We start from the raw sequence: 22,162 nt of genomic DNA, 5'->3' as shown, positions 1-22,162 counted from the left end.
ATTTTGGGTTTATATCTTAATCCTAAAAATTGTTTTTGAGCAAATAATGATGGATTTATTTAATGTAAACAACTCAAAATCAAAGTGCACAATTTAAGAAGAAAGGATTCTCCAAAGTAAAATTTAAAAAAAAACAAAAAATTATTAAACTAATCATTTAAACTGATAAATTTGCCCTTCAAAAATAGTCTCAGCTTCAGATCGTGTTTTTACAGGATGATGTAGTAAATTTCATTCAACTATTACGGAATAATATATCCTTCATTGATTTTTGAATAATAATGTAATTAATTCATAATTCATTGCTGAATAGAAAGGGAAAGAAAACTTCATGCTGACTTTATCGATTGATCATATATCCCCAACTCCTGAGTTTAGAAAGATCAAAATACGTAATTTTAAGTAATTACATTTAATTAAGCCGGTACTTAGTAAAATCGTATGTATAGGACGGAGTTGAATAGATTAGGAATAAGAAAAAGTTTTATTCAAATAATATGAAATATTATCCTATTCATGTTGCATTAATAATGTAATTGGAATGAACAAAATTCTTATATTTGGTGCCGAAATAGAATCAATTGGAAATATCCGTCAGAATGTATCAATTTCCTATGTTACCATTCATGAGCTTAAAAGTATCAAAGATAAGTAATTTTTAGTAACTAGGTACATCTAATTTCCATGAAGTAATGATTATGGCTGATAAGTGAGCCGGGAGTCAGCAGAGTCAGATGTTTTTACTCAAGGAGTCGGTTTGGAACAAAGATAATATGTATATTTATTTATGATTTCGAGTCGCAAATTTTTAAATTGCTGTAAATTATGGGCTAAATGGTCTGAATGCTATAATCCTACCTCAAGAAACTATTCAAATAGAAATTATATTTAAACTATCAGTCCCTAAAATAATAAATCAACCAAAACAATTTCTTTAAAATTGCACACATTTAAGAATCAATTATTCTTAAATTATAGTTTGCAATAATATTTTGTGATCTTAGCATTGAATCAAACCATTTGAATTAAGCGACTCCCAATCAATTTGACTCCTTGTGCAAATACAATTGACTCAACTGACTTAATAAATTAATCACATTAGTATTGAAAAATCAATCGAGTAATGATATTTCATATTAATTAATTATTTGAATGAAATTTCTAACATAAGAATCTTGTACAAAAATGAACTGAACTCGGTACTTAACTTTTGAAGGACAAATTGATCAGTTTAAATTATAAATTCTATAAATTTTTGAACATCCTTTAACATAAATCTACTTTGATTTTGAATTGTATACATTTAGTCAATCTATCATTGTTTGATCAAGACAAAATTTTTGGTATTTCAAATATTATCACAAAATGTAAGAGTTTCTCAAAATACCACGTAAAGTTGAGATAAAATTATAACTATGACAAATATTATTGCTTTATACAAAGTTTATATGAGTTAACCAAATGGAATTTATAATAATAAATGATGTTTTTTACCAAAACAGGTTGCGTGATTAGAGCTTGTGCTCCTCCAGATAGTATTATAACTAATTGACGAGTCCTTGTTTGTTGTTATTTTTTCCTAGAGTACCCTGACCTGTTTCATTTTATTATTCCAAGCGCTCCTCCGAGTTAGTTAGTAATTCCCAGTTTTTCTTATTAAATGCAAGTTAAGGGGGGAAAAGCGTCATATATTTTGTTTTGTTAAACGTCAAAATAATATGACGTCACTCTCAACGTAGGCCCGCTCGCAATTTTCAAAAAAACTAAAGAAAAACTCATGTTTTTTTCATTGTAAATTAGGAAGTTAAGCGAGGATCATCTCAAGTTTATTAAAAAGTAAACATACACGAGAAAAAAAATCAACATATATCCAATTTATAAACTTATATAAAAGGATTATAATTCCTTGAAAATCATTGAGTTTTAAGTGAGTTGCTGTGAATTTTAAAGATAGAAACATGTTGAGTGAAGACGTTATTGATAATAGTGTGAACAATACTAAAAACCAATTTCGTACCTTGTTCAACCTTGGATCCCCTACAAAAGGAACCAAGCCCTTTAATCCCAAATCTCCGGAATGTCCTAAAGGTAAGGTTTATTAATGAGTTTTCTTTAAAAAATCAACAATATCCTCATGATTTTTTTTATATTAATTTGCAGAAAGGCGTATCATGAATCTTAAGGAATTCCAAAAGACCTACACCCTAGGCCCAATGTTGGGCAAGGGTGGATTCGGCACTGTACATGCCGCCATACGGAATAAAGACGGTCTTCATGTCGCTCTTAAAATGATCCGCAAACATCGTGTTGAAGACTCTGGAGTTCCACGAGAAGCTGCTCTTTTAAAACGTGTCAAAGGGATTCCCGGAGTTTTAGGTGTCATTGACTATCATGAACTACCTGATCGTTTCATCATTGCTATGGAGCGTGTCCCTAACTGTAAAGACTTGTTTGACTATATATCAGACTCCGGACCAATTCCTGAAACATTAGCGCATCATATGTTCCGTCAAATTGTTGATACAGTTGTCCGATGTCAAGAAGATGCTGGAGTCATTCATCGTGATATTAAGGATGAAAATATCCTTATTGATACTAAGACACACAAAATCAAACTCATAGACTTTGGCTCAGCCACGAATTTTCATGACGAAATCTACTCAGACTTTGATGGTAAGTCTCTATTTTCTAAAAAGTGTTTTTGTTTATCAGATTTCAATTATTTTATTCCTTCTTACAGGAACTAGAGTCTACGCACCTCCCGAGTGGATCAAATTCCGTTGTTATAAAGGTGATGGACTAACAGTTTGGAGCTTAGGCATTCTTTTATTCGACATGGTTTGTGGAGACATTCCATTTGAAACAGACAGTCAGATCAAAAACGCTCGTATCACATTTAGAGAAGACTTAAAACTATCCCCAGAATTAAAAGACTTGATTCTTCGTTGCTTATCTGTGAATCCTATGGATCGAATTACATTAAATGAACTAAAAGAACATTATTGGCTTGCTGGTGGAACAGAGTCAAGTTGCCCAAAGAACAGACCTTCTACAATCGCTAGAGCTCTCTCAAATCCTATTGACGTAATTGTTGTCAATAAAGTAAATAAGTCTGTCCCAGTTCCGAACTCCATCGAAGTTCCTTCTCCCTCAACTTCTCCAAGTAGTTCATATATTGAAGAAGATATGGATGTTATGATTCCATCCCATAATTTAAAGGAAATTATTCCTATAAGAACTGGAGGGGAACTCAGGGATTTTGGGCAATCCGTTTAAGAAGCATCAAATTTAGAAGAAAACTATACTAAGATAAAAAAAGAAGAATCTGTGATCCTTTGTAGGGTAAAAGTGCAAATGAATCAATTAATTAATTACAAAATGCATCTTTACCTCTATCTGTCTGTCTCTCTCTTTCAATTGTAACGAGCTTGTCTGAACTTCTAAAAAAATTACATATTATGTATTTATGTGTCCATAAAACAAAAACTACGATAGGGTTCGTATTTTGTATTGTGATTTAACTTCATAAATATATATACCTACAAATCATATTTTTTAAGTTAATCAATTTATAACTGCTACTTAAATATTAGTATCTCCATTTATTTTTGTAATCATAGAAAAAATGTTTAATTTATTTATTATTATAATTAAAAATGTGTATTACGACAATGATTTTTTAGTTTGATATTTTTATATACTATTTTTTTAAGAATTAGAAGATTTAAAAAAAATTATTTATATATATATATATACATCATGTTATTATTATTTATTAAAAAACATAGAATATACCTAGATATACATAATTATCATATAGTGTCTGACTTTATTTTCTTTCAAAACATTATTATGCTCATACATAGGAATATAATTTTATTTACGACTTAATGTTCGAGGTAACGAGGATTACATTTATCTAACGTATGCAATAGTCTCAAGCCAAAAATATAACAGAGGATAATTCTCCCTTACATATTTTATTATTAATAATATATATTCATTCAAGGTTTCGTGAATTTGTTATCACAAAGATACATATGACATAACTACAGTAGGCTCCTGGTATAAAGATGCTAAGAAGGCAGGGAGTATATTGGCCTGATAGAAGGAGAATAAGGTATTTGACCTTCAAGAAATATCATTTTAAATTATTGTTATAATATAACACTTAACAGTTATTTAAGGATTTTTTTACGTCTCCGCAAAATTGTGTTAAAATAATCACTTCCGATTACCTAGATTAATTATTAATTTGTCAAGGGTTCAAACTATTTAAACAACCAAGTACTATCAACAACAGATATTCACAAGGTTATCATCAAATCTAGGATCGTCAATTTGATATAAGGATAATTAAGTAGGAGAAATGTCCCAGATTTGCTATAGAAAAAGTTGCGTGATTTAATTATTTTAAATTCCGTGATATAATTACATCTAATTTCGTTCATATTTCTTTTAAATCAAGAAAGATAATTTAGAACTAATTAAGGAGTAATCCCAAGAGACTTGAGAATTGACTTGTCCTCGAAAACTAGTTTGTAGTGTACTCAAGAAAACCATTAACTACTATAGACTCTACATTATAATTAATAATTGTGGACTTGAATATTTTTATCGAGTCCAGTTTGTGTCCTCACATTTTTTTAAAGTTTATTTCAAGTACTAGAGTCGAAATTGGACTTGCAGTATAAGGACTTTTCTAATCTTTATTAACGATTAACTATTTCAATTCACATAAATTTGTGACATCTAGGCTGAGATAAATATTAACATGTATTCCGCCCTTTTTTGTAATTTAATATAGCCTTAGAATAATTTTTAGATTTATTGTTGGTATAACATTTAGGATTAATATATATTTTGGAAATTAACAAACTAGATCATGATTTAAAGCCAAATTTTGAGCCTGTATTTTTATTAGCATGATAAGGATCAAACTAGATGTAAATTTCAACAAAAACAGTTTGAATTTATGATATAATGTTAATAATTTATAACTGGATTTTGTAACATAAACGATTTTTAAAATAAACACGTGTCCGGAAGGCTGTAATAATGTAATATTTTTCTCGATTGAATAGATGCAAATGATAATTCCCAAATAAAGTAATAAACTTTATGAGAGAGGGACTATTATTCTCAATTTATGACTTCCGATCTATCCAACTTACTCAAAGAAACCATATAGGTGTTATTTGCATTATATTTGAATAAAAGATAAGAAAATATGTCCATTCAATAAATTTTGAATAATGAATATATCCTGGATTTACTCTTGGTTTCTAAATAAAAATAATTTTGTGAGAAAACTAACTATTTTAGAAATATTTATTGTAGATAAAATTAAATTATATGCATTAAGAATGTGCAAAACTTGAGCATAGAAAGATATCGAAAAAAATGGAATATTACCCAGAAACTTCATAATATTTTTCCAAAGGACAAGGGTTGTTGTCAAAATTTTAGAATACTAAATAGAATTTCTATTATAAAAAGGGGCCACCAAAAATATACCATAAAGAAATATATCTTTCATAAAAAAAATCCAGAATTTGTCTTTTATAAATAAATAAAAAATTCATATAGTCAAATTTCAAGATACATTTTTAACCCTTCCAAATAAAAACACTAGGTTACCTCTCTATCATTTCATAAAAATACATTAGGCATTTTGTTGTCAGCTGTCGATTCCTCTTCTCCCTTGATACGTCATGTCTATTTCATAATTTATTCTTTTTGATAAATACAAGAAGTTATAAATTATTCTATACTTATGCTCCGTTTCCACAAGAACAGGAATACAATTTCTTGTTGATCCCTCGTTGTTTATATAATATTTATATTGGCCATTTTTTTATTTCTATGAAGAAATTTTGGCTATCTATTCATAGAAATACTATACTAACTAATCATAACTACTTTTAATCAAATTTGACTAAGCAATATTATAATACAGTATCGAATAAAATACTAAGTATATTTTAATAGTATGTAATTTATTTTTTTTTAATGGGGAAGAAATAATATGACAGTGATTGTATACGAATATTTAAGAAATAAATACTAGTTGGTATGATTGACTTATTTGACTAACTACCAGATGATTTTGGGCCTTTGTTATGTTTCTTTCTGGAGGAAAGGTTGTGTGATACAATCAAGATAACAAAGTTTAGGGACGGTCTCAGAGCAGTGTTAACTTCGTCAAGCCTGACGAGACAAAATAATTTCGTTAACGAAGCTTTTTTTCATGACGAAGACGAGAGAATGACGAAATCTAAAAAAAATCATGACGAAGACGTAAATCTGACAAAAATCATAAAAAAAAGAAACTCTGACGAGACGAAATTTTGACAGAGACAAAATTTGGACGAATACAAAACTCATAAGAAGACGAAGACGAAATAAAAGATAACTACGACGAAACAATGACGATGTCTGACAAAGATTATATTATGACACTGACGAAACTCTGAGAAAAACTAATGACTTACGATTACTAACCCCCCTCCAAAAAAAAATGCAATTACTGATGCTGATGGTTCGTACAATATGTCCCATGGTCTTAAAATAAACTCATAAAACAAAAATTTACTTAAAATGTATTAAATTTAACTAATAATTTAGTGTCTGTGTAATGTGTATGCATGTCTTAACGGCAATGTGCAAAATTCCCATCAAAGCGGTCATTGTGCAAAATGTCTGATCAATTTATAAAATTTGCAATAGAGGGGTCAATGGTCATTTTAACTTTACATTGTCAGGTAAAATGACTGTGGATAATTTGATTATTAAATAATTTATAACAAAGCAATACTCTGTTATATTTTCATTGAAATAGATATAGTGTTCACATAATCAAACTATTGTATTATAAGTATGTATTGTCACGAGAGACTCAACTCTATTTTTCAAAATAAACATCGGCCAACAGGCTGTGTAGGTGAACAGCTGATCCTCAGAGGGATCAAAACCTATCTCTATCACTATCCTTAGTATCAAGAACTCTTTCTAATATAGGTATTATAATACTATAATACACTTCTCGAAAAAGTGGATCATTACCCACCACTTCCCTAAGTATCAAGGGTCCCTTTTGATATCCTATAGTACACCTTACACATGGGTTGTGCAAAATAATCGCAAGTTCAGAAAGTGAGTCATTAACCACCACCCCCACTTCCCTGAGCATTGAGGATCCCTTTCAATATGCTATAGTACACCCCAGCCCATTGGTTGTGCAAGGGAATCGCTGGTCGAAAAGGTTTGTAGAACTTTTTTTTGGTAGTATACTAAGTGGCAAACCTAACAATCAAATTGTTTAATAATCAAATTACCCACAATCATTTTACCTGACAATGTTAATGAATGTAAAATCACAACCCTATTGGAAATTCTATAGATTGCCCGGGCATTCTGAAGCATAACCCACCTCCAAATCGTTGTAATTGGCGAATAACCCCTTATGCGAGACTCTATTTACTTTTTCCAGCAGACTACTTAGTGGGCTAATAACCTAACGCTAATTCACTGTTTTTTGATATGAACTCTAGAGTTAAACTAAATTTTTTTACTTATATTATCCATTTGACTTCCTACTATATTTGAAAAGGCGGTCAGCATTTTTTTGTAAAATTATTACGTCTTAAAAGATATTTTAAATAATTAATAAATTATAGACCATTAAACAAATTAAATACGTAAATATTCACCTACTAAGACTACCAATACAAAGAAAAAGGAATACTGGCCCCAAAGAATGAGAATGTCTGTAAAAAAAAATTAACGGATTTTGAATATTTTACTTCTTAACTTCAACAAATGCTATTTGGGTCTTAAACGTCTCTAGGCCTAGGCCCCCCATTCTTGATGCTGACCCGGGGGCGTCTGCAGGATTATATTTTGAAGGGGCTTGGTTGCTATAATTTTTTGAAAAAATTTAAAATTTTAATTTTTTTGAAAAATTTCGAAAAAAAATTTCACAAAAAATTAAATTTTTTGGAAAAAAAACTCAAATATTAAATTCTTCGGAAAATAAATTCAAAAACCTATAGGTGTTCTCATAAAATTTAATTTTTAGCAAGAAAGTTTTAAAATTAAATTTTTAGCAAGAAAGTTTTAAAATTAAATTTTAAATAAATTTAATTTTTTCAATATTCAATTTTTTGCTCTGCTGCATAATTTAGCAAGAAAATTTTAAAATCCAATTTTAAATGTTACTTTTTTTGGAAGAAAAATTTAAATATTGAATTTGTTGCTCTGTTGCGTAATTTGCCAGAATAACGAAAAAATGTTTCTAATAAGAAACAAAAAATCAGTAACTTCTTAATACTGTTCAGTCCACCCCTTGCAGACGCCTTTGCAAACCCTGTAGGAAGTCAAATGAATCATATAACTACAAAAATTGGTTATACTCTAGAAGTCATAAAAAAATTGAATTGGCGTAGGGTTATGAGCCCACTAAGTGTCCCACTGGTATATTGCACAACCTGTGGGCAGAAAAAGTAAATAGAGTCTCAAATAAGGGTTTGCTTTGCAAATTACAATGATTTGGTCGTGGGTTGTGAACCTACTCCAGACCATATTGACATATTTTTTTGTACTTTAAAACCCTACTTTTCAATTGTTATTTATTACTAAGAAAATAAAAATCAAACTAGAAAAATGGTTTCCAATGCAGAAGAAACTCTGATAAAGACGAAACTTTGACAAAAACGAAAATCTGACAAAAATCATGACAAAGACGAAACTCTGACGAAGACGAAACCTGACAAAATGATGACGAAGACTAATGACTAACGAAGACAAGACGAAGCTGAAAATAGCTGACGAAGTTAACACGGCCTCAGAGCAACATTTCTGTTCAAATAAAAATGATACTCTAACTGATTCAGTTGTATCAGCTCGACTTAGATTTATGTCGAGCTAAAATTTGAATCAGCTTAAATGCAGTACATCATAAGTTCCTAAATTAAATGTAAGTTAAGTTTCTGTAAGCTAGACCTGGGATATAAGTAAGGGTGATAATTTTGGTAAGAATAGAAAAGCGTGCGAGGAGAAGAGAAGAAATACTTATGGCATCATTGATTAAATAACATACATCTTCTTCTATCAATCATGAACGTTATCGTTCCCGCCTATATTATTCAACATTAATATAATAATATTAGATGGGGATAGTCGATAGAGAACTGAATAAAATGCAAAAAATAACGTCGCCTTCTGTCTGGATATCTGAAAATTGAGCCCTAGGAATTTGGAAAATACTTACCAGATGAGAAACAGTTGGTTTGTCGGATTTGTCGATATAAATGTGCCTTTAGTCCCCTGTCTAGTATTACATGCCACTCAATATCCTCATCTCATAACAAGATTCATCTATAAAATCAAGTTTACGATGAATACATCAGGTCAGACTTTAACTTTGATCTCACAACGATGCTTATTACATGTAATATACCCTTATCCATTACTAATCATCTACGTTCGAAAAGTTTATGGAGAAAATACACGGGTAAACCTATCCCTTCCCAAGGAACCATCATTAAATTAATGGAGGATGTTGGTACTGATGTCATTTATAGAAATACATATAAAAATATTTTGAGTCATCCACATCAAATGACGATCAAGTTATCAGTACAAAGTATTTACTAATTTCGAAATGAAACTCTGAATGTTGTACTATCTAACAGTGAGTATTCAATTTTTTTTTAAATCTAACCATAAAATATGATTCTATTTTAGCTAAACATATCAAGAATTATGATACACAACTCAGTAAAGGACAAAAACAACTGCTTAAATGGTCACAACAACGGGGGTAGTAGCTTTGGATGGTTTGCAACTAGTTTGTCTGAGACTACTTACTTCGCTTTAAGACTTGGGTATGATAATTAGGTTTTCCAATATTACATAGTCAATAAATATTACTTTTTTATCACTTAAGGCTTAGCTATGGTTGATGGGCTCCAAGAAATGGTGTTCAGAAAACTCATAAAAGGCAAAAACAACTGTTTAAATGGGCACAACAACGAGGGTAGTTACATTGGGTGTTGCATTATAATTAACAATTGTGTATATCCTTCATGATAATAGTATGTTGTTATATAAGCATACCTAAATAACGGGGGGAAATCTTTTTTGATGCTCTTAATAGGGAGTAATATCGCCGGACATTACTACATAATTAGCTTTTGCTCTAAATCTTTACGATGAATGTATTTCTAACATTTTTTTATTAATATATTTATTGTCTAATTTTATGATTTTGACATTTACTTTATTATTAATAATTAGTTAGATCTCATCGATAGAGATATATATATCCTGTGCACAATTGTATATAGCAACTTTCACATGAAGAAGAGGGGTAATTATCTTTTTGACTAAACTCCACGTCTCGCTTGTGTATTGCAACCTAAAGTTATGACATATTTAACTGAATTCCGATGTTAGAACAAGAAAAAATTATCTGGATCAATCTATTATTTCAATATTCTGTATTTATAATTTATTATTATTAATAGTTATATGATTTTAATTGTTTAATTTTGTATATTTAATTTAAATGTTTAATGGTTTATTTTTTAGTATGTAGATTATATTTAATTAAAGCCTTCTTTTTTAAACTTTGAGCTTCAAATATATTTCAAATACTCTACTTTGTCGTTTCATTAGCTATTATTCTGAGAATAAGGTTCATAATGAATTACAATTTCATGGAGTGTGACTTTTTCAAATCTACTGTAACAGATAAAAAACGTCGAAGTCAATTATACGTAGTATATCTTCATTAAACATTTTGCTAATAAATACATTCGTTATACCCTCAAAAATCATAATAAAGCAGGCAGATGATAATCACATCAGTATTTTAAACAATGATACCATATGTCTTTTTCCCCCTCCTCCTTGTACGCGTTTTTCTCTACAATATTATCAACTATAGATATCAGACATTATACATTTATTGTTATAATAACAATTAATAATCATAAATGTATAATTGAAAACTCCTTTTCCCTTTGGAGGGAAATACAGAGAAGGAAAAATCAAAGAACAAAATAATTTATTTTTCCCCACAGTAATTTTAGAGTGTGAAGCATGCTTCATCTCTCTTTATTAGATCCCAGGCTAGACTAACTGCATCTAAATCCTAATTTAATAACAAGAACATAAGCTTATCCATACAATATAAATAACAGATTACATTTAAGTTCATGAATCAACTGTAGCCCAAGGCTTAACCGATAAATTGTCGTGTCGATTAAATCGACAGATTACTCATTTCCCCCTTTAAAATATTAGATGAAATTTAATTAATATTAAAAATAAAAAGTCATAAATTACATCTATATTAATAAAGAAAAGTTAGTTTGTCTGTCTGCAGACGACTCATTTTTAACAGCGAGTTTGTGTAGCTTAAGCTGAGTACTGGATATTACAAAAAGGGGATGTAGATACTATATAAAATAATAAATGTTATTATAGATTAGACTTAGCAACGAACGTGCGTCATATTAAAAAAGTAAATGACAATGCTTATATTTAGGGTTGTAAATTCTAAGTATTTATTAGGGGCCTAGTCCTTAATCCTTGAGGGAGGACAAATAGGTATGAAGTAACTAGGTACGTGTGAGTATGCTCATGGAAAACGGAGTAAAATATTTTGAATTTGCTGGGAAGTTATCTTCTATAATAATGGTCAAGTAAATCCATATTATTGAAGTAGTTTTTTTTTTTTTTTTTTTTTTTTTTTTTCAAATTATGCAAAAGAAATTTTTATCCAATAAAGTCTTCATCTAATTTTTATTGCTATTTGTACACGACATATATTTATTTTTATTAAATTTCATAGTTTGACTCACAATCGACATTATATATATATATATATTTATTGTTGTTAAACTTTTTCTCTTAATTAAGAGTTTGTCAATAGAATACTTAGGAGTAAATATGGTTTTTATTCATTCTAGCACCTTTTTTATGCTACTCCAAATAATAAAAAATCAACAGATAGCAACATTACCAATTACCGAGGCCTTCAGGGAATGGAACGAAATGATTATTAATCTCAGTACGGTCCAGTTCAGTCCTGGGGGGCTATCTGGGGGGTGGGGGCTAAACTTATAAAATTCGGTCCTTGATAGGGTTATTTTTTTCCCTGGGGGCTTGGTTGTTGGAATTTTCAGAAAAAAAAAAATCGAATATATCTACAGCTATTCACAAAAAATTAAATTCATAAGGACCGTCCGAAAACTGGACTGAACTGGATCGAGTAGATAAGGACGAACACAACACTACATAAAAATAGCTTGTGTACAAAATGTCAAAAAATATTTTTCAAGATATATGAAATTGAATACATTCGAATACTAAAGAAAAGAGGTAATTAATTATATTCAATAGTTTGTAATGTTTTTTTATGGTGATAATCCCGGGCATCACTTAAATTAGGGGGGGGGGGCTGATAATTTTTGAGAATGAGAAAATTCAATTTTAACCCAACTTTTCGGGTGAAAGAGCATATTTTAAGCACTCTATAAAAAAAAGGCGGCCGAAAACCCAACTACACCGATAATTACTTTTTCACCCATAAACACATATTTTTTAAATCCATTTTAAAGGTAATAAGAAGAAACTCGAAAATGATGTGATTATTAAGCAATAGTTATATAACATTTTAAGTTTATAAAGTACAGTTTTAAGGTCTTACAAAAGACAACTTTTTTTAAACTTTTATTTTTGCGTGTGACTGGGGTGTCCAATTTTTAAGGTGATCTCTTTATTCGACCTTCTATTGTATTTTAATGAAAAAGTTATATTTGTAAAGTTTCAGTCTTCAATATATGTTTTTGACCTCTATAGCCATTTTCAAATGACTTTTTTTAACTACATTTTCTATTTGTAAAAGGGATTAAGAAGTTTGAATTTTACAAGTTATGTAAATAATTTCCAAAGTTTGAATATAAATTTATATTGTTGAATTAACAAAGCTTTATTAAAGTCCCTTTTCCCAAGTGAATTTAAATAAGAATATAATCCTAATTTTTCATTTGGAAGAAAAACAAATTGTAGCCCAAAGAAATACTTTGGATATTTGAACGACACAAATGAAAAATAAGTTAAAATATAAAGAAATGGAAATTCAGTTGATTCATGTCAATATAGTGTTGTCAATAACGTCAGAGTGGTACATCTTTCACAAGGGAGATCATGTGTATTGTTTTAGCGCCTATTTGCTACAAATTTACAATAGTTCCTTTAAAAATATATATATTTAGCTTATTGTAAATGGAAATGTTGAAGCTTGTACTTTTTTCATTTGTCAAGATAAAATTCGGATTTTCTTTCGATTAGGCACCCCTTAGATTATATAGCACTCTTCATAAAATATTTCAGGATCGCTTGACAATTAATTTTCAAATTTAAAAAATGGTAATTTCATTAGTTTTTTCCCGTCGAACCTCGCTACTAATGGTTATTGGTCAATTTATAAAATATATTACCTGATAAACATGTGCTATTTTCATTTCATACTATGTAACTCGTGATTTCACAAGTTTTTAATAATAATAAAATATTCAAATTCAAGTTGTTATAATAAAAAGGTAATATCCAATCATTCCTCAGATTACAATTAAAATATAATTAACTGATTATCCTTTTTCTTGATAGTGCTCTATATTAGATATGAATAATTTAACTACGTCGCATCTTCTCACATAAGTATTGTACCTATCTGAGAAAATATATTTTTCAACACTACGATTTGATAAGATAGGCACTTTAAATTTAGTACAAGATAATGAAATATATAGAACATGCTATAAGTGTTAAATTATTTAATCGTCAATGAGGTAAAAATTATTGTTTTTATTCATATTTCAAATTTTTACTTTGATTTTATAGAATTTTTTATTATAACTGCATGTGATTTTTTCTAATAAGTGATTGATAAACCTAATATAATACACAACATTACTTCTGTTTGCTTTCGGTCTAGAAATCCTAGACAGATCTTAGATCCTTGAAATGTTTACTAATTCAGTTTTACTTTGGTCTGGATCAGTTTCGAATTAAAATTTGTCCTAAATCCGGTTCTATGTCATTTTTTTATAAAAGAAAATTTTGTTTATGATTTGAAATTTGGTTCAGATCGAGCTAGTAAAATTCAATTAAGACAGACGCAAGAAAAAATCGGTCGGACACAAAGACTCAAAACTAATAATTACATAATATATTCTAATATCAGGGGCATCCGTAGGATTATATTTGGGGGGCATGGGGAGTTTGGATAATAAAAAAATATTCCACAATCCATAACATAAATTTCAAAAATTAAACTTTTGAGAGAAAAAAAAATTTCAAATATTAAATTTGCTGCTCACAAAAGTTTTTTATATAAATATCTTAATTTTATCGTCTCTAATCGATCAAAAAAAAAATGTACAAATAGAACCATTTTTAGAAGGAACATTAAGTAGGTATTACATTGTGTTAATTCAAATATTGGTGCTTATCATTAGCAACAAGTAGTATTTAATTTTGATGTTAAATATTTAAATTTTTAAAGACATTTGAAGAAGTTTTATTATGATTTATTAGCAATTCGTTCATTTTATGTAGTAAAAATATCAACTTTGAAAACTACTTGATGCTGATTTCTGATAACAAACAGAGATATTAGAATATAATCATGGTAAAATTTACAGAAATTCCTTTTGAAATGTCTAAATTTTTACAATTTTATTTATTGAGGGTCTATTTCAAGCCCCTTTAGCCCACCCCAAACCCAGACTTTTTGTCGTAAACATTCCTGAAGTATCGCTTTGTAGAATAAAAAATGAATAAATATAATATAACTGCTTATAAGAGGTTGCGTTATATAAATATAAAAGCATTTTCCGTTTAATTATTTGCTCTCTACGTTTACATTAATGTTAAAGTTTAAATAAAATCCCTATTTAAGATTTTTTAAATGATATTTCAATTTTTCTATAATTAATCTTAAATTGTTTACTTATCTATTAAAGGAAATGCCTTTCCTGTTATCTACTTAGCCAAATTAATTTCCCAAAAAATATTTATATTTAAATTTTGAAATTATAATTATATAATTATTCATAAAAGCGTAAAAATCTTCTATTATAATTCGTTTTTATTGGAACTAAATTATAGTTTTTTAAGACTAATTTTGAATAAAATATGATAATAAAATTAATAAATTTAAAAAAACTATTATTTTTGATTTTGTTATAATCTAAAGACAAACACTTTTATTAAAATTAATAAAAAATTATTTAATAAAAAGTAAGTCGAAAGAATCGAGTTTAAATAATGTAAATTTACTTTATCAGAAAGATGCTTAAATACTAAATTTAAGAGCCTTATAAAAATGATGTTTATATGGTTTTAATATTACAATCTAAAAAAACAAAATTATAAAAAGATAAATGAAATACAAAGTTGTAAAATGCTTAAATTGTTCATCAATGTTCATGATATTAAATATCTAGTAAAATGGTTTAGAAACAAACACAACCCCCTCATAAGCCTGAACATAGCCAGAAATTACTTTGATATCGATCCACAACTCTAATCCGAGTCCAAAAAGGACATACACTTATAACACCCAAGTAAACCATCATTGTTAATATCTATCTTTCGTATTTTAGGGGTGGGCCAAAAAGGTTGTAGCTTCTTCCCCTAAAAGAAGGAATTTTTGTCTTTGGGAAAAAATATTGCTCTGGGGGGGAATTAATGAGATAACAGATGAAGGACTTTTTTAAAACATTTTCTTTTTATAAAATAAGTTATTTGATCAAATAATGCTGCCATGCAAAACATTTAAAAACTCCCTCCCCCTCCCACATACAAAAAAAAAATATATATATTAATAATCCTGGGGACGCCTTGTACAGGCACCAATTATAATTACTGGGAATTTGAACAATTTCCAAATCCTCGTGACTTTACATTTAAAAAAAGTATATTTTTATAATTTGCAATATATTATTGATCTTACTAATTAATTAATTCTACCTATTTTAAAAATTGAAACGTAATACTTTATTTAGTGATATTTTTCAATAAATAATATGTTTTTCAAAGTTTCCAACATATACTTTTCTTTTTGAATTATGCTCATGAGGATATTATCACTTTTTGTGTAGGGCTGATAACTTTTTCTGTAAATTAAAAAATATATATAATTCAAATTCAAAATGTTTCCAAAAATAAATAATGAAATTTGAAAAAAATTGGGTCTGCAGTACATTTAATACAAAAGTAAGGTATGAAATTATTATTAGAATGTATTTACAAAGCATAAACTAATTCAATGTTGCAAAAACAAAACAAAAAAATTGCCTCCACCCGAGCAGAGGCTGGAATCCTGGATTAGAACTGCTTCGCAAATTTAGAACTTCACCCAATCTGCCGAGCTCAATGCAAGGTTAACCTTACCATCAAGTATTTTATTTATATTCTAGGATAGTACACGCTGCTTCATAAATATTTCAGACAAGAGCACAGCAGAAGCTTCCACTCCAATTTCCCTTCCATTATTATGTCAAATAATTATACTAATATTATAAATAAGAGACAACAAAATATGTTTTACGGTATATATACATTATAAATTTTAAATTAATTTTTGGAATTTTTTGTGAATAACTGTAGATATTTGAAATTTTTTCGAATATATTTTCCAAAAAATTTAATTTTCTGTGAATATCTATGAATTTTTGAAATTTAAAAAAAATAAAATGCAAAAAACAAGTTCCCCCTAAAAAAATATTCTTACGGATGCCCCTGAAATATATTCAATGACTACAATATATACTGTGTATGGAAGACATTGATCTATTCTATCATAATATAATAAACTATTAGAATTATTAAAGTGATAAGTATTATGTAATACTTATATAAGACACTGCTATTTATTTTTAATTCATAACAAAATATCTCTAAAACAACCTTGTTGGTGACATTCAGGGATAAAAATTGAGTCCCATTTAATCATCATAAAATTCAATGTACGAGCTCTAATTTAAGACAAAGATTTATTATAGTATCATGGTCGCCAAATGAGTTAATATAAAATCAAGTTCAGAATAATACTATTTTACCAAATATTTATCTTTTTTAGAAAGTGTTCAGTTTGTAAAAGTTGAAACAAAGGTTCAGAAGATACAAAAAAATGGAATTTTTGTGACTTTGAATAAATACTTAAGCTATTAAGTTATATATTTCTAAGTATTAATTATCTACAATATAAAAACACATCTGTTGTCGGTTCGACGTTCGTACGTATTAGAATATATATTTTGTTGCATTTATATATAAATAAAGAATATGATTGGTGGACGTAGTATTTCTTATTCTTCCTTTTTCTGCTAGCTTCGCATAACAAAAAGATGATTGAGTTAAAATACGTCATGTCAGCTGTTAATGGGGCCTTGTGCGAGTACTTAGAGTGCGTTTCCCGCAATTTAAGAGATCATACTTTTTTATAATCATTGATAAATATTAATACATATTTCAATTTGTATTATAATTGAAGCTCTTCTTCTAGGATGGAGGAAATCGTTAAGGATTGGAATTCTCTGTCCACTGAGTTTGGCGAGTTGGACATAATTCACAAGGATTATTTGAATAAGTTTCAAAATACCCTCGCCTTACAGAAACGGAGTAATACTGGGATAACGCATCAGCGCTATCGGCTCCAAGCCATGGAGAAGGAGCTTCAACGCCTGCAACCTGAGTCCTCTGAGGAAAAAGACAATATCTCTGATCTAAGGAAAGACATTCTTCGACGCTACGCACAACTCTCTCAAATGGAGGATAATTTACCTCGACAGTCTGGAATGTACTTGAAAATAATTTTGGGAAACGTGAACGTGTCCATTCTAGACACTCAAGCAAGGTTCAACTACAAGCATCAGTATGAGCAATTTAAACTCATTGTCGTACTCATTGGATGTGTCATTGCTGTGAGTAATCTATACTTTAACAATCGGATTCTGGATCTAATCTTCATGTTTCTGATCGTTTGGTATTACTGCACACTCACTATACGAGAGTCCATTCTCAAAGTCAATGGATCCAGGATCAAAGGTTGGTGGAGACTTCATCACTTCATATCCACTATTGTAGGTGGTGTTTTGCTTGTATGGCCAGATGGAGAGTCCTATCAATATTTTAGACCTCAATTAATGTATTTCAACGTTTATCTCGCACTCATTCAGTACATGCAATTTACATATCAAAGAGGCTGTCTATATCGACTTCGATCTCTAGGGGAACAAAATGCAATGGATATCACGGTAGAGGGATTTCATTCCTGGATGTGGAAGGGAATGGGATTTCTATTACCCTTCTTGTATTTCGGTTATTTTTGGCAACTCTATAATTCTTATGTTCTCAATTATTTAAGATCTATGGAGTCCTCTACATGGCAAGTCCCCATACTATCCCTTTTATTTTTAGTCCTTGGTGCGGGTAATATCATCACCACCTCATTAACAGTTGCCATCAAGTTCAGAGACAGAGATATTTTTCCTCTACAGTTCACACAATTTGATAAGTATTTTTGGAGTCAAAGTCAAAGAAGTCATCCACGAATTACAAGTACATCGGAACAAAATGACAAGGAGGATTAAACTATGTGTAAAACTTTTATTATTAGTTGTTAGAATTTCATTTTATTTACGGCAAATGTTTCTATTTTCTTATTTGTTTTGTTTTTTAGAAAATTAATATTGTGGATCAATATAACTACTATGGTGATCTTTTAAAAAAATGATTATGATTGGAATTGTGTAAGGTGTGATTTCCTTTTTTTTTCAATCAGGTCATTCCAGCATTTAGGTTCCTTTGCATTTATATTTCATCCTCGCATTAAAAAATTAAATTAAGTTGGACTCAATTGGACAATTCTTTGTTTTTTTACTCATTTTTATTTAATGAAATGAGTTATCAAGTTGACAACTTTGAGTTCATAATTACTTCATAGAACCTGCTTAATCCCATAATGACCACAATGTTCATTCGAGGTCAGAATTGCCTTTTCTTTCTGTCCAAATGCTTAAATCTAGGAGTTTATATCTCTTGTATCAAATAAAGTAATATAGCATTTTTGGGTTAAGCAGGATCTCAAGCGACTGACAAAAAAGAATTCTTCTTATCGAATTAGTTATATACAATCTTTACTTACTAGTTAGGAACTTTTATTAATGTCCGTTCTAAGCGAATATCTATTCTACTGCATTTAAAATTATTTGCATATCGTACAAGCCAATATTTTTCGGTATTTAAGGTAAACATGCTTCTAAACGAATTTAATTCTACTTATGAGATGTAAAAAATGAATAGAGGCGGATAAAAAACTATTTATGGTTCAAGGCAAATATTTAATTAATAATTATTTCTTTTTTTATTATTTAGATTCAATCTTAAAGTTTGGCAAAGGATGGCCAATGAACCTAAGGAAACGTCAAATTCTGACCAAGATTCATAATGAACATCACCGTTTTTCGGCTAGATAATAATCAATAATAAAATTCGTAATCAATTACGAGGGGGGAAATTAAGTTTTATCACCTTAACAACAATTGTCACAAAATTAGCAGGGATTTTAAAATGAAATTTGGCTTTGAAGTTTCCTTTTTTTTATATGTTTGTAGGGTCGTTCGTTTAGAAAGGTTAGATTAATTATAAATATATATATATGTCCAATCAAAGTAATCTCTTGAAAAAGGAAAAAATAAGCAAATAATTATGTTCAGAGTGTCACCTTAATGAATGTATAATTATAATGTACATTTTTCTTGTGCATACGTGTTACAACTAGTAACAAATGCATGAAATATGTCCTAAACAGCGTAGCATCTTTTTGACCTTAACAGAATTTATATTTGCTAAAACCTGTGGAAATAATTATTTAATTTTTGAAGAGAGGATCTAATAAGTAGAAGTAATGACTATTCTGTGTGCTCATGAAAGACTTGTGAGTATCAATAAGGGTTTGCTCAGGAGTTATAATGAAAGCTCTTCTTGATCGGTATCGAAGTAATTCCAGTCTATGTATCTTCTATGTAAGGAGTGGATTATTGGTAGCCCTATCGGTCTATTTCGTTCCTCTCACGGCAGCTTGCAATTGATCTAATAAAACGTGACGTCAGGCATGCTTCTCTCCCTTAGAGTGGTATTCCTAAGCAAAAGCAATTACCAATGAGGTTTATAAATATATGAAGTGGCACCATATATTTTCATATATATTCATGACTCTATTTCACTGTATTTAAGGAGTTATACGAAAATCCCTTTTGAGATATTTAACATCGTGTACATAATCCTTCAGGAATATAAGATCACTACATCCACCGTATAAAATAATTACTAGAACCCGTCGTTTTGCAAATTTTTTGTTATTCAATTATGCATAAATATTTATTGAAGTTTGTTTTTAAGGCATAGGTTGAAACCTTACGTAACGTCATACGCCTTTTTTTAAATAATATATGAATTATGATAATTCATTTCGTTGTTATATCCAAAGAGGGCATTCTTATGTGATATGTCTCTGGAGTCCGCTTGTATAATTTTAAAAGCTTCTTTTTGTGGTCTACGTATTCTGTCCTCAGACCGACGCAGGACCGAGACACTTTATTAGACTTTTATTATTGGTTTTTATTTTTTGACCAACCGAGCGAGTGATCGACTCAGACCGATAATGGACGGACCCAACACTAAATTGACAACTGCTTAGGAAAATAAAATTCATTCTTTGTACTACCAATTACAAATTAACGAACCACCTAAAAAACACCGGATTTACATTCATGATAATTGATAATGCTGTATGAATCAAATAAGTTGTAACATGGATATCTCTACTTATCTGGATCAGACTTATAAGAAGAGTTACGTTACGAGATTTCAGCGCCCCTTGTGACAGATACCAAATGGTCCAAAAATAACTTAATACAATAAATGGGTATCAGGGGGAAATGGCAAGATAAAAAAAAGGAAAAGCGTCTAAAGGGGAAAAATGGCGAGATTCTTTTAAACTGATATAATCTATCACCAATATAATATACAATAAGAGAAAAGGTAAATAAACAAACACGACAGTGGTTCCAATGAAAGGAGTGTTAATCACTTAATTCTCCGTTATTAATTACAATATCATTAGACTATTCATATTGGACAGTACTCTTGGATTGACGGACAAGCATTTGCTATATACTAGGGAAGAGCAGCGATTTCCACTTCGTTATGATCCAAGATGTATCAGAAGAAGAGGTGGTTGGGTGTGGAGCGACAAACCACAAAGAGGATTCGGACAGGTAGTCAAAGGTCGAGTCTTTGGAGAGTGCGAGGAAAACCATAAAGCTCAGTAAAGTTGGAACGATCTGAAATTGCAATAGAACGATGGCCTTCGTCTCTTCATAAACCTTCCTTCTTGTCCAAAGAGAACGAAACAAGCTGCATTACGTAGTTATCTAAATGACTCGAATTCTAGAAGTTGTTAATCTAGGACTGTGAATTCATACTTCCAATGTATCAATTTTTAAGTTTATTTTTCTAGTATGACAATGACATTTGTAATAAATAATAGTGGTCTTCAGTGATATTTATCAAAGAATTTGAATTTATAACTCTATATATTCATTCATTTCAATTTAGAATGAGAATCCAGCTCCAACTTCATTAAGTTGTAAAACAAATATTAATGTAAATTTCTTTGTAAATGTTTAATTCCATCAATTAATTTATTTATTGAATAAATGTAAATGCATATTTTATCACGATGAAAAGGCTTTAAAAAAATTTATTCGACACTCATGTAATTATCTAATTTGGTTAATTTAGGTACGCATAGTTAGAAGGAACTCTATGGGAAGGTTTCAGGCTCTCAAAGATTTCAAGTGCCTTATATTTCTCTTAACTATATTGTATTTTAAAAGTTTGCCATTTGTGAAACTGTTGTGTCTATTCAACTCAGGTTTACCTTTCAATTACAGAGAAATACAATCTTTTTTATTTCTTTTAATCATGGTGGGTATTATTCCACTTCTGGTGATCATAAATACACTTATCTTTTTCTAAAGGCCATTGAAAAGATCCTTTTATGAATAAAATATATATC

At 29.4% G+C, this 22,162-nt stretch overlaps 2 protein-coding genes and 1 long non-coding RNA gene across 4 annotated transcripts; all 3 read left to right on the top strand.

The window, feature by feature from the left end:
- The first annotated feature begins 1,785 nt into the window (after positions 1-1,785).
- Positions 1,786-3,809, top strand: LOC121116993 (serine/threonine-protein kinase pim-3). The gene is made up of 3 exons (XM_040711314.2): positions 1,786-2,088; positions 2,161-2,673; positions 2,741-3,809. Exons 1-3 carry the CDS (start codon positions 1,959-1,961, stop codon positions 3,274-3,276), a joined length of 1,179 nt encoding a protein of 392 aa, XP_040567248.1. The 5' UTR covers positions 1,786-1,958; the 3' UTR covers positions 3,277-3,809.
- Positions 3,810-6,960: 3,151 nt separating this feature from the next.
- Positions 6,961-10,265, top strand: LOC139905166 (uncharacterized). Its single transcript, XR_011779701.1, has 4 exons — positions 6,961-9,410; positions 9,495-9,694; positions 9,748-9,887; positions 9,950-10,265. It is a non-coding gene; the product is annotated as an uncharacterized lncRNA (long non-coding RNA).
- Positions 10,266-13,729: 3,464 nt separating this feature from the next.
- On the top strand, positions 13,730-21,819 carry LOC121116991 (transmembrane protein 120 homolog). Of its 2 annotated transcripts, none has more exons than XM_040711313.2 (2): positions 13,730-13,862; positions 17,585-21,819. In XM_040711313.2, exons 1-2 carry the CDS (start codon positions 13,858-13,860, stop codon positions 18,669-18,671), a joined length of 1,092 nt encoding a protein of 363 aa, XP_040567247.1. In that variant the 5' UTR covers positions 13,730-13,857; the 3' UTR covers positions 18,672-21,819. The 2 variants fall into 2 exon arrangements, with proteins under 2 accessions (XP_040567247.1, XP_040567245.1); XM_040711311.2 differs by lacking the exon at positions 13,730-13,862 and adding an exon at positions 17,416-17,485.
- The last annotated feature ends 343 nt before the right edge of the window (positions 21,820-22,162 follow it).

This window comes from Lepeophtheirus salmonis, chromosome 4, assembly GCF_016086655.4.
Source record: "Lepeophtheirus salmonis chromosome 4, UVic_Lsal_1.4, whole genome shotgun sequence".
Classification (NCBI taxonomy): Eukaryota; Metazoa; Arthropoda; class Copepoda; order Siphonostomatoida; family Caligidae; genus Lepeophtheirus; species Lepeophtheirus salmonis.
The sequence above is the reverse complement of the archived record's forward strand: the minus strand, read 5'-3'. Positions and strand labels throughout refer to the sequence as shown.

What these genes read in the sequence shown, in the direction of transcription:
- LOC121116993 (XM_040711314.2), top strand. Translation starts at nt 1,959, where the DNA reads ATGTTGAGTGAAGACGTTATTGATAATAGTGTGAACAATACTAAAAAC. An exon ending in ATCTCCGGAATGTCCTAAAG is followed by an intron (nt 2,089 to 2,160) that starts GTAAGGTTTATT and finishes ATTAATTTGCAG; the next exon opens with AAAGGCGTATCATGAATCTT. An exon ending in AATCTACTCAGACTTTGATG is followed by an intron (nt 2,674 to 2,740) that starts GTAAGTCTCTAT and finishes TCCTTCTTACAG; the next exon opens with GAACTAGAGTCTACGCACCT.
- LOC121116991 (XM_040711311.2), top strand. Translation starts at nt 17,427, where the DNA reads ATGATTGAGTTAAAATACGTCATGTCAGCTGTTAATGGGGCCTTGTGC. An exon ending in GCCTTGTGCGAGTACTTAGA is followed by an intron (nt 17,486 to 17,584) that starts GTGCGTTTCCCG and finishes CTCTTCTTCTAG; the next exon opens with GATGGAGGAAATCGTTAAGG.